This window comes from Hypomesus nipponensis, chromosome 6 (assembly GCF_054491055.1).
Source record: "Hypomesus nipponensis isolate SF chromosome 6, ASM5449105v1, whole genome shotgun sequence".
Taxonomy (NCBI): domain Eukaryota; kingdom Metazoa; phylum Chordata; class Actinopteri; order Osmeriformes; family Osmeridae; genus Hypomesus; species Hypomesus nipponensis.
Window position 1 is genome coordinate 4,828,771 of NC_140366.1, and position 13,490 is coordinate 4,842,260.

Here is a 13,490-nt window from a genome sequence, read left to right on the forward strand (position 1 = left end):
GGCACAGGACGGATGGGTGATGAACAGCTCACTGCTCTGAGGAGGAGTCACCAAGGGAGGGAGGGAGGACGAGAGGGCAGGCTTCCACACCCACCCTCCTCCTCTGGGACTGTGGAGAGAGAGAGACATTGATCTTCTCCACACACGTAGGTCTGTCATTCTGCTGCACGGGTACTCACAGAACAAACGGGGTCATCTGTGTGTGTGTGTGTGTGTGAGTGTGTGTGTGTGTGTGTGTGTGAGAGAGAGAGAGAGAGAGAGAGAGAGAGAGAGAGAGAGAGAGAGAGAGAGAGAGAGAGAGAGAGAGAGAGAAAACGCAAAAGAGGAAGAGAGACAAGGTCAGGTAGCACCAGTTGCGTGCAGGAACCCAGAAAAGCGAGGAGAGCATAGCTAACCTCCCTTATGTGTGGTTCTTCTAAAGGCTTCACAGTAAGTTCTTCAACATTGCTTACTTTTCGTATCTGTATTTCAGCCTACACAAGTGATAAAGTATAGCTTTATAGGGCCAATGTGAAGTCTTTTTTCAGAATTAAATTTTTAAGCACAAATCTAACAACATTGTCTTATATCAATAAGTGGTTGTTATAATAGATTTTATTTGTAACACACTTTGCATTTGTAACAAATCTCAAAGTGCTACAGTTAAGATTTAAAACAAGTTTTTAGTTATATTTCTTTCATAGTTTCCGGCATTTCTACTTTGTGTTGGAGCCCAGCTGTGTGTTGTTGTGTGGTTTTCATAGTCTTTTTCAGTTGTGTCAGAGTTTCATGTTTTCAGAGTAACTTTTCTCCGTTGTGCTGTAACAGTCATTCAGAGCCACCGGCTGTGGTGACACACACAAAAGGTGCACTTTGAATGCTTGCGAATCTTAAATCTAGAAGCAAGTACTTTTCTACGGTTCTCAAGAGCATTGCCTCTATATTGTGGTGTATGACTAAGGCCACCGTTCAATTTTTTTATATCCATACTTTCAATTCACATTGACAGTTTTAATTCAAATTTCCGCCTACAGTTTGAGATAAAACTGAAAACACGTTTTCAATCGTTGGATTTCAGTTTGAAAAAAGGTTAAATGATGAGTTTGTGTAGAGGAGAAAGGTATAAGGTGTAAAGTACTGCAGGATGGGGACCTCCCTTCTCAGAAGGGATGGGTCTTGAAACAAAGCCTTGCTGCTACCCAATGGTGATTTACAAAACCTGCACTAATACACTCACACGGTAACTTTAATTGTATACAAGACCAGGCAATATTTTTGACAGCACAGGTTCCAGGACCACAGAACAACCTAACCCTAATCTTCAAATTGTTTGTCTTCAGTCCAGAAAATGAAATTGAATCTGTAGATGCATTTAAGATGAAGTCATAAAATCCCTTGAACATAGTGATGGTTAACCTTCTTGCTTATTACAAGGTTATTTTATCGACTGTTTCAATATTTTCTATACATATAATACTTGGTGTCACTGCACTCTTCACAATGTCCTGGAGTGGCAAATATCTCTATGAATCTTACAATAGTGTACAGGATGAGAGAAAGAGAGTTAGAAAGCAATAGAAAGAACGAGAGATGGAGAAAAAGGAGGGAGTAACAAAGAGGGTGACTGGAACAGGGTGCCAGGTCCCAGTTTAGCTCAGAGGAAGTCTGGCTTCCCTAGAAGCCCTGGTTTCCTTGTGAAAGTACGACCGCTCCTGGTTGGCTGACGTGGACAGGAACCTCCATCTCCAGGCGGGGGTCGCCTCCTGGGCACCCTCAGGATGTTTGGGCCCCGTGAAATGGAAGCGGGGTGGGGGGGTTGAACGGGGAGAAGGGACGATGGGTCAGGGCGACTGGCTTTGAAGTTTGTTTGTCCGGTTGTGGGAAAGTTAGGAAGGACACCCCCACTCCTAACCTCCTCACACCTAACATCTTGCACCTTTCTTCAGTCTCACACCTGGCGTTTCCATATTTAGCACATTTTCAAGACAAAGCTTTCTCTCTTTGCTTTATCTGGTTATTTGTGATGCTTGAGGATTTTGTTTTTGTCTTTTTTTATCTACAACGTTGACAAGGCATGGTGGGGAGGGGGTATTGGGGGTGGATACGACATAAAGACAGGGACCGAAATAGGTAATGAGACTAAATGGAACAGGAGAACTAAACTACAACAGAGACATTACACGATGGTCTCTCTATGTTCCTCAGCCCTGATGCACACCTAAGTCATCTTTCACATTCTTATCCTCCACTCTCTCTCTGTCTTTGTCTGTCTCTCTCTCTGTCTCTCTCTCTCTCTTTGCAGGCCTCTGCCTCCCAGCACGACACAGCCATGCTCATCTCAGAGGGGTCGCCCAGCACCCTAGGGGTTGTCCTCGCCACAGCGGCAACGACAGTTGAGTGGGACATGGATATGACGGCATGGAGCGAGGCCGAGTTCGAGGAGAGGTGCACGTACACGGTGAAGGACCAGCTGTTGGACAATGACCCAGAGGAGGACAAGGACAGGACGCAAGCAGAGAGGTCTCTACCGAGGAACCTGGCCTTCAAGCGATGTCCCGAGTCCACAGAAGTACGTACGACACAAACCACGCCCAAGCCCGAAGATGGCGGTTCCTGTGACTAAAGTCCAGAGCATGTTTGAATTTGAGACTGTGTGGCTGTGTGTGTGTTTATGTGAGAATGCACATTTCTGTATTTTCGTGTGGATCTGTGTGTTTATGTGTGCATGCATTATGTACGTGTGTGTGCTTGTGCCTTCTATACTGTAGGTGTGTGTGTTCGTGCCTTACATGCGTCGTTGCACTCCCCAACACCGCGTACGTCTCTCTTCTTGTTTTAATGCCAGGATGGCAGGACATGCAGGAGGGGTGTTTGTGTTCAAATCAGCGTACGTCGCTCCCTCACCCCCACCCTTCCCAGCCCCCCCCCATCCTTCCTCTGGAGGAGGAAACGGTTGACAAGTTGTTGTCTAAACTCAGCCTTTCCTCTCCTCTCTCTGCTGAGCGCGTCTTGGAGACGGGCCGGACAATGGCATGGGCCCTCAGAACTCAGCCTGAGGTCACATGATTAGTTGCTGCCCAGGATTCCCGGCCCCATTGTCCACAGCACGCCAATAAAACCGTAAAAACTGAGACACGTGGATACACCTCAGGGTTGGTGGTCGTAAATAACCCTCCGTTTGTTACAGTAGGAGTGTAGGTCGGAGTAGGTCTCCTCCGTTATGTTTAATGGAGGAGAAGATGGGGGAGGGGGAGGGCGAACTGAGATAGGGAAGTATCAAAGTATGTTTGGGTTGAGGGCCTTGGGAGACACTTTGTTCCTGTCAACAAGAGAGGACGGCCTGAATGGGCCCATGTGGTTTCTTGTTTAAACACATTAGTTACAGTCGAAGACTGGGCCTTTGTGTGTGTGTGCGGGTGGGTTGGTGGGTGTGTGTGTGCGTTTGTTTATGTGTGTCATTTATCAAGCCGTTTGCGCCTGTTTCCAGGCGTTAATTGTTAGCAAAGACTGACTTCACCGATGTGGGATATTTACAAACAGGGCGCACTTGCGTAATATCACAGATTGCGTGCCGCAACACGCGTTGGTGGGAGGGTCATGGGGATAGTTGGAGTTCCACCCAAAAAGGTGGGAGGATACGCGTAAAGTGCGCCTAATTACATATTCTGCGGTATTTACAAAGACTGCCAGTAAGAGCGCGCCTCTAATTTGCGGGAGAAATTTACCGCCTCTTAAAAGCAGGTGTAAACCAGGAGCGCTTTTTCCTGTGTGGACAAATTGACCTTATTCAATGGCAGCAGTGATCCAAGTAAGGCGAATAAATAGGCCATTTTTCCCGAGGGTGTGGATGTTCTTCATGTTTGTGTTGTAGTTCCGTAATGGCGGCGGAGAAAGATGCGAGCGAAGCCATTCGGTCCGTTGTAGCAACACTGCCGAATATCTATAAACTAAAGCCGGAGCAAGAACAAGTTTTGCTGAGTTTTGTTGGTGGCCATGATGCTGTGGCCCTCCTCCCCACGGGGTTCGGGATAGCTCTGTTACAATAGTGGTGAAGGAATTGGCTAAGGCGAACGCTAGCGATTGGTTATGGCAGATCAGAGTGGCTCTTGGCTGATCCAATAGTTTTAAACTTCAACAGAGTGCCTGCCTACAGGGAAGTCAACGCTTGTCAATGGAGCGAGGCCAGACTCTCTGTACAAATGAAATGTACGAGAGTCTGGTTAGGACCAGGCTACAATAATTGCGCTTTAGGGCGGAGTATGCGCTGATTGCCTGATGAGTGGAGAGGCGGTTAGAAACTGTACTGTACTGTAGCGAGTGGTACGTGCCAGTTCCTCAACTGGCAGGTGACAGTGGCTAGTGGTACGTGCCAGCGCCTTCACTGGTACGTGACAGTAGAGGCACTGGCATGTACCTCTCTCTCCACTGTCACGTACCACTCGCTATAGTACAGTACAGTTTCGGTTCTAACCACTACTGGATGAGTTTAAGGTTTGATAAATACTACGCAAAATGAGGAAGTATAGCGGGCGCTATTACCGAACTCGCATCAACAGACGCAGCGTAAACTGCGCATGTGTTAGTAAATGAGGGCCTGAGTCACTGAGTGCTTGGGCGTGTGTGATGTGTGTCATATTTTTTCTTCTAAAGAAACAATAAAAATGCAGTTAAGCGACTAAAGTCTACGGCACAGGATGACACAAAGTGTTGCAAATACAGTCTAATGCTTGTCGCGCTCGCAAATAATCTTTTCCAGTAGAAAGCACTGGAAAGCAAATCAAAACACAGAACTATTTTGACAACCTTTCAAGCATGGATGTATTTACCCAGGTCTGTTGCAAACTGTAGCATATGGTATATCCCTACATTACAGTACCAGGTCTGATATACACTGTACCATTTGGTTGGAGTACATCCCTACTGTACAGTATCGGCCATTTCAAAGGTGGGACAACATAGCATTACAATGACTTGGATTTCCTTTGACAGACCTGAAGGTGTTGTTGATGGCTCAGGGTGTGTCTGACACCGTATCCTCCCTCCTCCCCTGTTTCGGAAGCCTAAGACAGGGGCTAAGTTTCACGCCTGCAGGTGCGAGAACAAGAGTCACTGTAAAACTTTAATAGCACTCTGTGCCCGAGGGATAACCCGTTGGATTAGTTTATGAAATATTCAATATGAGAGCAAGGCTACCTAGCTAAATCCGTTTTGGAGACATCGAAAGGCTGTCATGTGCGAGAGGTTTTTCCATACCTCTGATGCAGCTACACCACTCTCTTATTCAGTTGTATGTGTCAAGATAAGGGTGATTGTTCTATTTTCTTGAATTCCACCGACATACAGTTTGGTTTCCCTGTGACCATGCAGTTGTTTTTGAATGAGTTTGTGGCTTGTTCACGTAAACCAATTTTGATCTTAATCTAACCCCAAGAAAGGTACGACTGGTTTCTACAGAATCACATCAATCTAATCTGAGGTTTGCACATGGGTGTCCACATTTATGCCAGATTCTCTGAATGACTCCATGGTTTTGTGTCTGAGACATCTCTTTCTGTGTGTTGGACAGGTGCTTGGAGTGACCAGCATTGAGCTCATTCCCAAGGGGACACGATTTGGCCCCCTGGTTGGGCAGAGCTACACCAGTGAAACGGTCCCAAAGAATGCAAACAGGAAGTACTTTTGGAGGGTAAGTCAATGGGAGCATGTAGCCACATTCTATCTTTAACTGGGTGACCAGGGAGGGGCGGGCTAACAGTTGTGTTCTGACATCCTGTATGATGTCTGTGAGAGCAAAAGCATTTGTTGGTTAATTTTGGTTGGTGTACTTTCCATGTGTGTTGCCTTTATACTCACATACACACACTTCCACAAACACACGGATGTTTGGTTTCATCATTGCGGCAGCTCCTCTTCTCTGCTTCTCTCGGTGGTGCCATGGTCTCGCTGCTGGTAAATACACACAGACAAACAAACACACACACATCAACACATGCGCACACATACACACACTCCTGTGGGCACTGTCTCTCATACTGACTCAGCAAGAAAGTGGCTTTGAGCCAGCGGGTGACAACTTGATTTTGCAAACATAAGCGATGACACGATGTTGTAGAGATACCGTCATGTAGACATCAGAGTCTTTTATTGGTCATTTGCACAGATCAGACAAAGCCATACATTTAACATAACTTATAACATTGAAACAAAAATGGCATGGACCCAAGACCAAACTGTGACTAAAGGGCTTGTGTCATCGCTCAAGTTCTGGCATGTGTCTAAACAACCTATGGCCCTTTAGTCATGACTGAACCTACTCATGATAACGGTATCTCCAAGGGAGACAGGAAATAAGTTAAAAGTGAAACTAAATGATCTAAGCCAAGGTTAATTGTCACCACTCTGATTCATGTACCAACTACAGTAAGGGGAGGGGAGTCAGGTGACTGAGCGGTTAGGAAATCGGGCTAGTAATCAGAAGGTTGCCGGATTGATTCCCGGTCGTGCCAAATTACATTGTGTCCTTGGGCAAGGCACTTCACCCTACTTGCCTCAGGGGAATGTCCCTGTACTTACTGTAAGTTGCTCTGGATAAGAGCATCTGCGAAACGACTAAATGTAAATGTATGGGAATCAGGTGGATGGAGAAAGTTCTATCAAGAATCAGAGTGCTGTCAGCATGCTCAGTTGTGAATTATCACTGGGCAAGCTGCAATGTTGTCATTTTTCCAGTAGACAATCACACCCAAAAACAGGAAAATCACAAAAACCAAACATTTTGAATAGAAAAGCATGTCTTACGTTAAAAGTTTAAAAAAAGGTTAGAACAGGGAGTGAGTGTAATCATTGAAACTTCCTCTCCAATTCTCGCCCTCCAGGTTTTCTCCCAAGGCCGATTGCATCACATCCTGGACGGCTTGGATGAGGACAAGAGTAACTGGATGCGGTATGTCAACCCAGCGTGTCGTCCGGAAGAGCAGAACCTGGCAGCATGCCAGACTGGCATGGCCATCTACTTCTACACCGTACAGCCTGTGTGCCCGGGCCAGGAGCTGCTGGTGTGGTACTGCCCAGAGTTTGCCCAACGCCTCAACTGCCTTCCACCCCCGGTACGGCTGCTGACGGAGAGGATGGGTAAGAAGAATGTGTGTGTGTGAGTGTATATGTTTGTGTGGGACGTTGTAGTTTGGATCCAGTCCGAACGAATCCAGTTCCATATTTTAAAGTCAAACCGTCAATGAGTCTCTTCTGTATGGTGTCTGTATTGCTGGGGAGAACCCAAGCAATCCAATCATGTGATTCTCTTTACTGTTTTTTTATAAATCATAATGGATCTGAGGAATGGAATCTTTGGTCAACGCGCATGCTGCCTGACACACTCTTTGTGTGGGAGTTTTACAAATTAAAAGTAATGCCCACAGGGTCTTGGCAGGGACAAAGAAAAAGCAAAGAAAAGAAAAGAGGGGATCTATCTCCAGGTGTAGTTTTCATGTACAGTGAAACCAATTTTAGTTGTTCTGTTTCTACTTTTCAGAAGCTTATTTATGCCAGTCTATTGTTATTACAAGACTTTGCATGGCTGTGAAAAATGGATTTACATGAATGCTTACAAACTATACACACGAAGGGCCGTATTATTATAACGATCTAAAATGCAAGTTTAAACGGGAAACTCAAGTAACTTTGTGGGGGAAACTGGGGTGCTTTTCGGGGGCGGTTTTACACGTGGGTCTACAGGGGCCAGTGCCCCTGTAAAAATGTCCCTGCCCCCCCCCCCCCCCCCCCCCCCCGTGGCTCCCCTGAGTGGACTGACTAAAACAAATATATCTTCAATTTTTTATTTATTTATTTTTTACACATTTGTCTTCTTCCAGTAGTCATCATAAACAGAAGAAGGGACATTGCAGACTTTTTTGCCCCAGTAAATAAAAAAGTCAGAGAAACATATCAAGGTATTGAGAGAGCTGAGGAGCTTGAAGAGGGAGAGCCGGAGCCGTTTGCATGATTTAAATGTAAAGCAAAATTAAAGTATTTAACCTGTTAAGGAGTAGCGTCGCACATATGTGATCGTTCGAAAGCGAGCCCCACAGAGTAACGTTGCACATGTGTGATTCTGAACATTCCAACCGATCATTTTCCAATAGACAAAAACTATACGGCAAAAGCTATAGTATGGCTTCAAAATGTACAATTAGGAGGCTAACAAGCAGGTAGTAGCATTGCTACGATACTTATGCTAAGATGCTAGGTAACGGAAGCTAACTAAAGCTAGCTAGCTTCCGTTTTGGAAAAATAACTCACTCCGGTGGAAGCGTCGGTAATATTTAGAACTCACACATCTAAAGGTTAATGTTTAAATATCATTTGTTTCCATTTTTGTATGTGCCCCTCTGATTAAATACTGCCCCCCCCCCCCCAAGTAAAATTTGTCTAGAACCGCCACTGGCGCTGTTGCTATTATACCGGCTGATGACTCTTGCGCCCGACGCAAATTTTAAAATCCGTTGGTCTGAAGTAGCTACATTACTCATAGGTGTGGTTTGGGTGTAACATGCATTATACCATGGTCTGACATAAAAAACATAAATTAATGTTTGTAAAAAACAAATCGTTGGCAAGTGACCATGGTATAAGTGGGATAATGCCCATTGAGGTGTCCAATATCAGCTGATAACGGACACCTCGTCGGGCATTATCCCTTACTTAAACCAGTCAGAGCATCATCATACATTCCCTTTAAAAGCAGGCGCGCTTGTTCCATGGCGAATAGATGTTGGATTTGCCAGGCGCACGCCAGGAGCGGTTCACAGCTGAGGAGACCGACGTTCTCGTCAGGGCCGTAAATACAGAGTAGTGACATTGTATGGGGATGGGAGAAGAAACCCACCCAAATTAGCTTCGGTTAAACAGGTGTGGGAGGAAATTGCCACAATTGTTTCAAATCAAGTTCACATACATTGAGATTTCTCATGAAAATCTTTTTAATCATTGACTTGAAAGAAATGTAACACAGCCATTCAATAAATCGAAACAATGCAACGCAGCCTCGCAGGAAGAAGGCCCTTGGCTCGCCAGCAGTGCGCACGGGCCAAGCATGCGCCCTTAAAATAGCATCTGATTAAAGCTACTGACTTTAAACTGTCAGTTTTTTCTGGTCTGTGGCAGAATTTTTTTCTGAAACTACAAAATAGCACCAGGGAACGTTTGCACCGGAACACGCCTCCTCTTTTCGAAATATTTAGGAATTAAACATGTGTCGGTGTAACTAGTCAATTGCGCTGGGTGCAAGATAGGGCCCTTAGAGTGAAGCAACTCAGCTTAGTTGACGGGATGACAGCTCTCTGGCACAACCCCTATATTTATGTGTGTCTTGAAGAGGAAGAGGGGGAGGATGTGCTCCAGTGATGACTTGAACTTCCTGAAGAGACGACCCGCTGACAGATTGATATCTCTCTGAGTGTCGGCTGTTTGTTTGCAGAGAGCTCACTTCTTGGGATATCAGGATGGGGGGTAGTGGTGGGGGAGGGAGGCACATGTGGCACACACCACAAACAAGGGCTGTATGTATATATCTGTGTGTGTATATCTGTGCCCCAGTCCCGCACGTATGCACAGTGCTTTTGACGGATGTCGCAAACCACCATTAGCTTGCTGGTTGGTCTGCTTTCTGTAACATCTTGCAGGCCTCTCTTGCAGCTTCAGTCTTATCTTGTCTCTTGATCTGGCCCCTATTGTTTCACCCGGAGTGTCAGCTTTCACAGGGCCCAGCCAGTGACTCTTTATGAGACCATCTGCAAATGTGGATGTACACTGACACAGATATAGTAGACCGACATACATTCTTAGTTGTCCTTTTTATCTCACTGACACAATTACTGGTTATAATGGAGTACTCCCTTGAGTGTGTGTGTGTGTGTCTGTAGGTGTGGTGAAAGCCATAGGGGTAATGTCAGACTAACAGCAGTGTAGTGTATGTGTGTAGCAGTGTGTGATCGTAGACTGATATGAGTGTCTGATGTTTCTGTGGTACTAGATTGTATTGCACAGGAATGGCATATACCTATAAATGTGTCACTTGTACTGGTATGACACCGATGACTAAGCGAGAGTAGATATGACCAGGTAATCCTACACAGCAAGTTCAGTCGATACTCCGTTTCTGTGTGAAGACCAGAATGTTTCCTTTCCCAGGAGAACTATTGACTTGACAGTTGAATATACGAGTCTGTCTTGTGATTTGTTCTGCAGGGCAGAGTGGGAGTCAGGAGAAGACCTCAGAGAAGAGAGGATACAGTGTGTCGGAAATCCTCAAGAAGGAGCCCACCAAGCGTCATCCCACCTCCAGGTCCCTACGGCCCACCAGCCCCCCATCCCGGCACCCTGTCTTCCCCCTGTGTCCTCAGGTGGTATACCCCGTCCACCCCTGCGTGGACCTCCTCAACCATCCCAGCTACAAACCTGTCAGATACTGTGGCCCTTCAACCCCCGTCAGACCAGCAAGTTATCCTGTAGCACCCCATATCCACTTCCCTGTCAAGCACAACCTGGGTGCTCTTGCCATGGGTAAACATTACCCAGAGTCCTCTCTGTCTGGTCGATCAAACACAAGTCTACGGCATGCACCCTACCTCATTCCTACCTACCCGCAAAGCCTCAACCACATCCTACCTCAACCACACTCCTACTTCAGAGATAGACTTCAATCCCATCTTCCACATCCCTTACTTTCTTTTGAAGGTTATCTGCACTTCCCGCCTCCCCCGGCCAGTGAGCATACACCCCTGGCACTTCCTGTAGCATTGACCAATAGCAACAAAGGCAGCACTTGCACTCTGACAAATAGAGGCAAAGATTTCGAAGACTTCACAACTTCAACTAATATCTACCTCAGAAACCCAGTTGTTAGGTTAGAGGACAGCTACAGGGACCTAAAGCATTCCCCATCCTTCCCTTATGAGGATCCCTCTCCTCCAACTACCCCCAGTGCCTCATCTGTGGCCACCTCCCTCAGGGATGTATTGTCCCCTCTCACACCCAGCGGAGGTTCACCTGCGATGGGATTGGCTGTGTCCTCAGTCCGCCTGCCCTCCAAGTCCACCTCCGCTATTCTGAGGTCCGGCCATCTAGCTGGGGGGGCGGTAGATCTCCGCAAGGTCAAGCGAGGGCGGGTCATCGGATACAAGACCCTCTCCTATCCCCTCAGCAGGCAGAATGGAAAGATCCGGTATGAGTGCAACATCTGTGGCAAGATCTTCGGGCAGCTGTCAAACCTCAAGGTCAGCTCACCATATTCCCATCAGGGTGACCGTACGACAACAACTTATGATGATGGCAGATAGACAACGCAACTAGGGGTAACCATGTCCCTCTCTATTTCCCCTCATCTCTCTCCATCTTTTCCTTCTTGTTACCATCTCCAGGTGCACCTGCGCGTGCATAGTGGCGAGCGCCCCTTCCGATGTCAGACCTGCAGTAAGGACTTCACTCAGCTAGCTCACCTGCAGAAACACTTCCTGGTTCACACGGGAGAGAAGCCATATGAGTGCCAGGTAAAGGGCCACTATGATCCATGTTTTGCATGTCCACTAGCATATCTGCTTTACTGGACCAGTATCCTTTGTTGTACCCAAGAAATCACTTCAGGGTTACTAGAGAAGTTGGTCTACTCTAATACTGCATCAGTGCATTTATGCATTTAGAATTTTTTACGCCTGTCCCTCAATCTTTCCATCTTCAGGTGTGCCACAAGCGTTTCAGCAGCACCAGCAACCTCAAGACCCACCAGCGACTGCACTCTGGGGAGAGGCCCTACCTGTGCAAGCTGTGTCCGGCCCGCTTCACCCAGTTTGTCCATCTCAAGCTCCACAAACGCCTCCACAGTGGGGAGCGCCCTCACCACTGCCAGCACTGCTCCCGCTCCTACCTCCACCGCTGCAGTCTCCAGGTACATCTCCAGGGCTTCTGTCCAGCCCCGGCCCCCTCCTCGAACCTTCCCCATGGCCTCTTGCAGGAAGAGCTCCACCGCGTCAATGCAGAGATCGACAGGTTCGACCTGAGCGAGGCCGCGGAGCGCCTTGAAGCTATGTCGGTTGAAGCAGAGATGGAGAAGGGGAGCATCGGCACTCTGATTCAGGAAACTGAGCTGGTGACCTCCAGCCACCAGGGCTGCACTGGCGAGACCCTGTCTTTAGAACATAACGGCTACGAAGTAGTGGGGAAATCGTCGGTCCTCAGGCTGCATCACAGCGGCACACTACCTCATGATCCGACCAACATCAAACAAGAGACAGGCTGTATCTCAGAGGTGTGAAATACAGCTCATGTCATCCATCATCCGTAATCTCTGGGAGTTAGCTGACCTATTTGAAGAACACCTCCTTTAGAGCCCTCTCATCTCTGGACAATGTTAAGGAGTGGGCCTTTGCAACAAGAGCCCAAACCCAACAACATAAATGTGTCTATGCATATTAATCATACATACCCCTTACCCTAATTTATTATGCCATTTTGTTGTAATTGAAGGAATCCACAGCAGGTGAACTGTGGACTGGGAGGTCCAATATTTTGAACAGGGTTTACTACGTTTCCTAATATCTATTTGTATTTAATTCCCATGCGGAGTAACTGAAGAGATGTGATTTTAGTGCATAAAAAATGACGTGCCTTACTTTATATTTATCTTTGGGAATGTGTTAATATAATGTTTTTGTACTGATGTGAAACTGCGTTGTCCTGTGGTTGCCAGGGTTGTGTATCAGACTGGATTTGGCACTGTGGGAGCTTTCACCTTTTTGGGGAATGTCAACACACACACATGGACGCACACACCCACCCACAGTATATTATTATTATTAAAACATTCTAGGAAATTCACTTTTGATAAAGACTACTTAGTAATGTGAGTCATTTGTATTAATCCGTATCCTGAGGATGTGCGGGGGAAAAAGTTTGGATGTCATTCATACTCACGTAATCAATGAATCAATCAACCAATCTATGTATTCAATGTCGGTGTGGGGCTTCCATGAAATGTGTCACCAGCAAATGAACAGAATGACACAATTGTGAGGGTAATACACCCCTTTTCATAAACAGACACACATACACTCATAGACCAATAGAACAGAGTGCTGCATAACAATGGACAACACCATTTCAATGTAATGAAGAGAAGGGCTTCTCAATAATAGTCAAGGCTAATCCTCCAATCCTACTCCTTCATCCTCCTTCCTTTCATCCCTCCATCTTCAGAACAAAGGAAACAAGATAGGGTTCAAAGCTGTGACCAAAGACAGTAGTTGGGGTGAAAAGTCTTTAGGTCACAGTACCTTCCATGTCATTATCCTCTCTCTTCATACACATGTGGACACTATAGTTAATTTTTTTCTGTTTAATAAGATAAAGACCTTTGGTCAGCAAAGGTCCCTCCTACAGGTTCAAGAAATAAACACTTTTTAGTGAAAAGGTACTTAAAAAACTATGGGCTATGGCATAACCAGTTTATTACTACATAG

The 13,490-nt window shown here is 46.3% G+C and overlaps 1 protein-coding gene across 1 annotated transcript; it reads left to right on the forward strand.

Annotated features, from left to right (window-relative positions):
* Positions 1 to 324: 324 nt before the first annotated feature.
* Positions 325 to 12,845, forward strand: prdm1c (PR domain containing 1c, with ZNF domain). Its single transcript, XM_084700214.1, has 7 exons — positions 325 to 429; positions 2,282 to 2,548; positions 5,546 to 5,665; positions 6,855 to 7,127; positions 10,230 to 11,252; positions 11,397 to 11,525; positions 11,714 to 12,845. The coding sequence occupies exons 1-7, from the start codon at positions 403 to 405 to the stop codon at positions 12,284 to 12,286; spliced, it is 2,412 nt and encodes an 803-aa protein (XP_084556340.1). The 5' UTR covers positions 325 to 402; the 3' UTR covers positions 12,287 to 12,845.
* Positions 12,846 to 13,490: the final 645 nt, after the last annotated feature.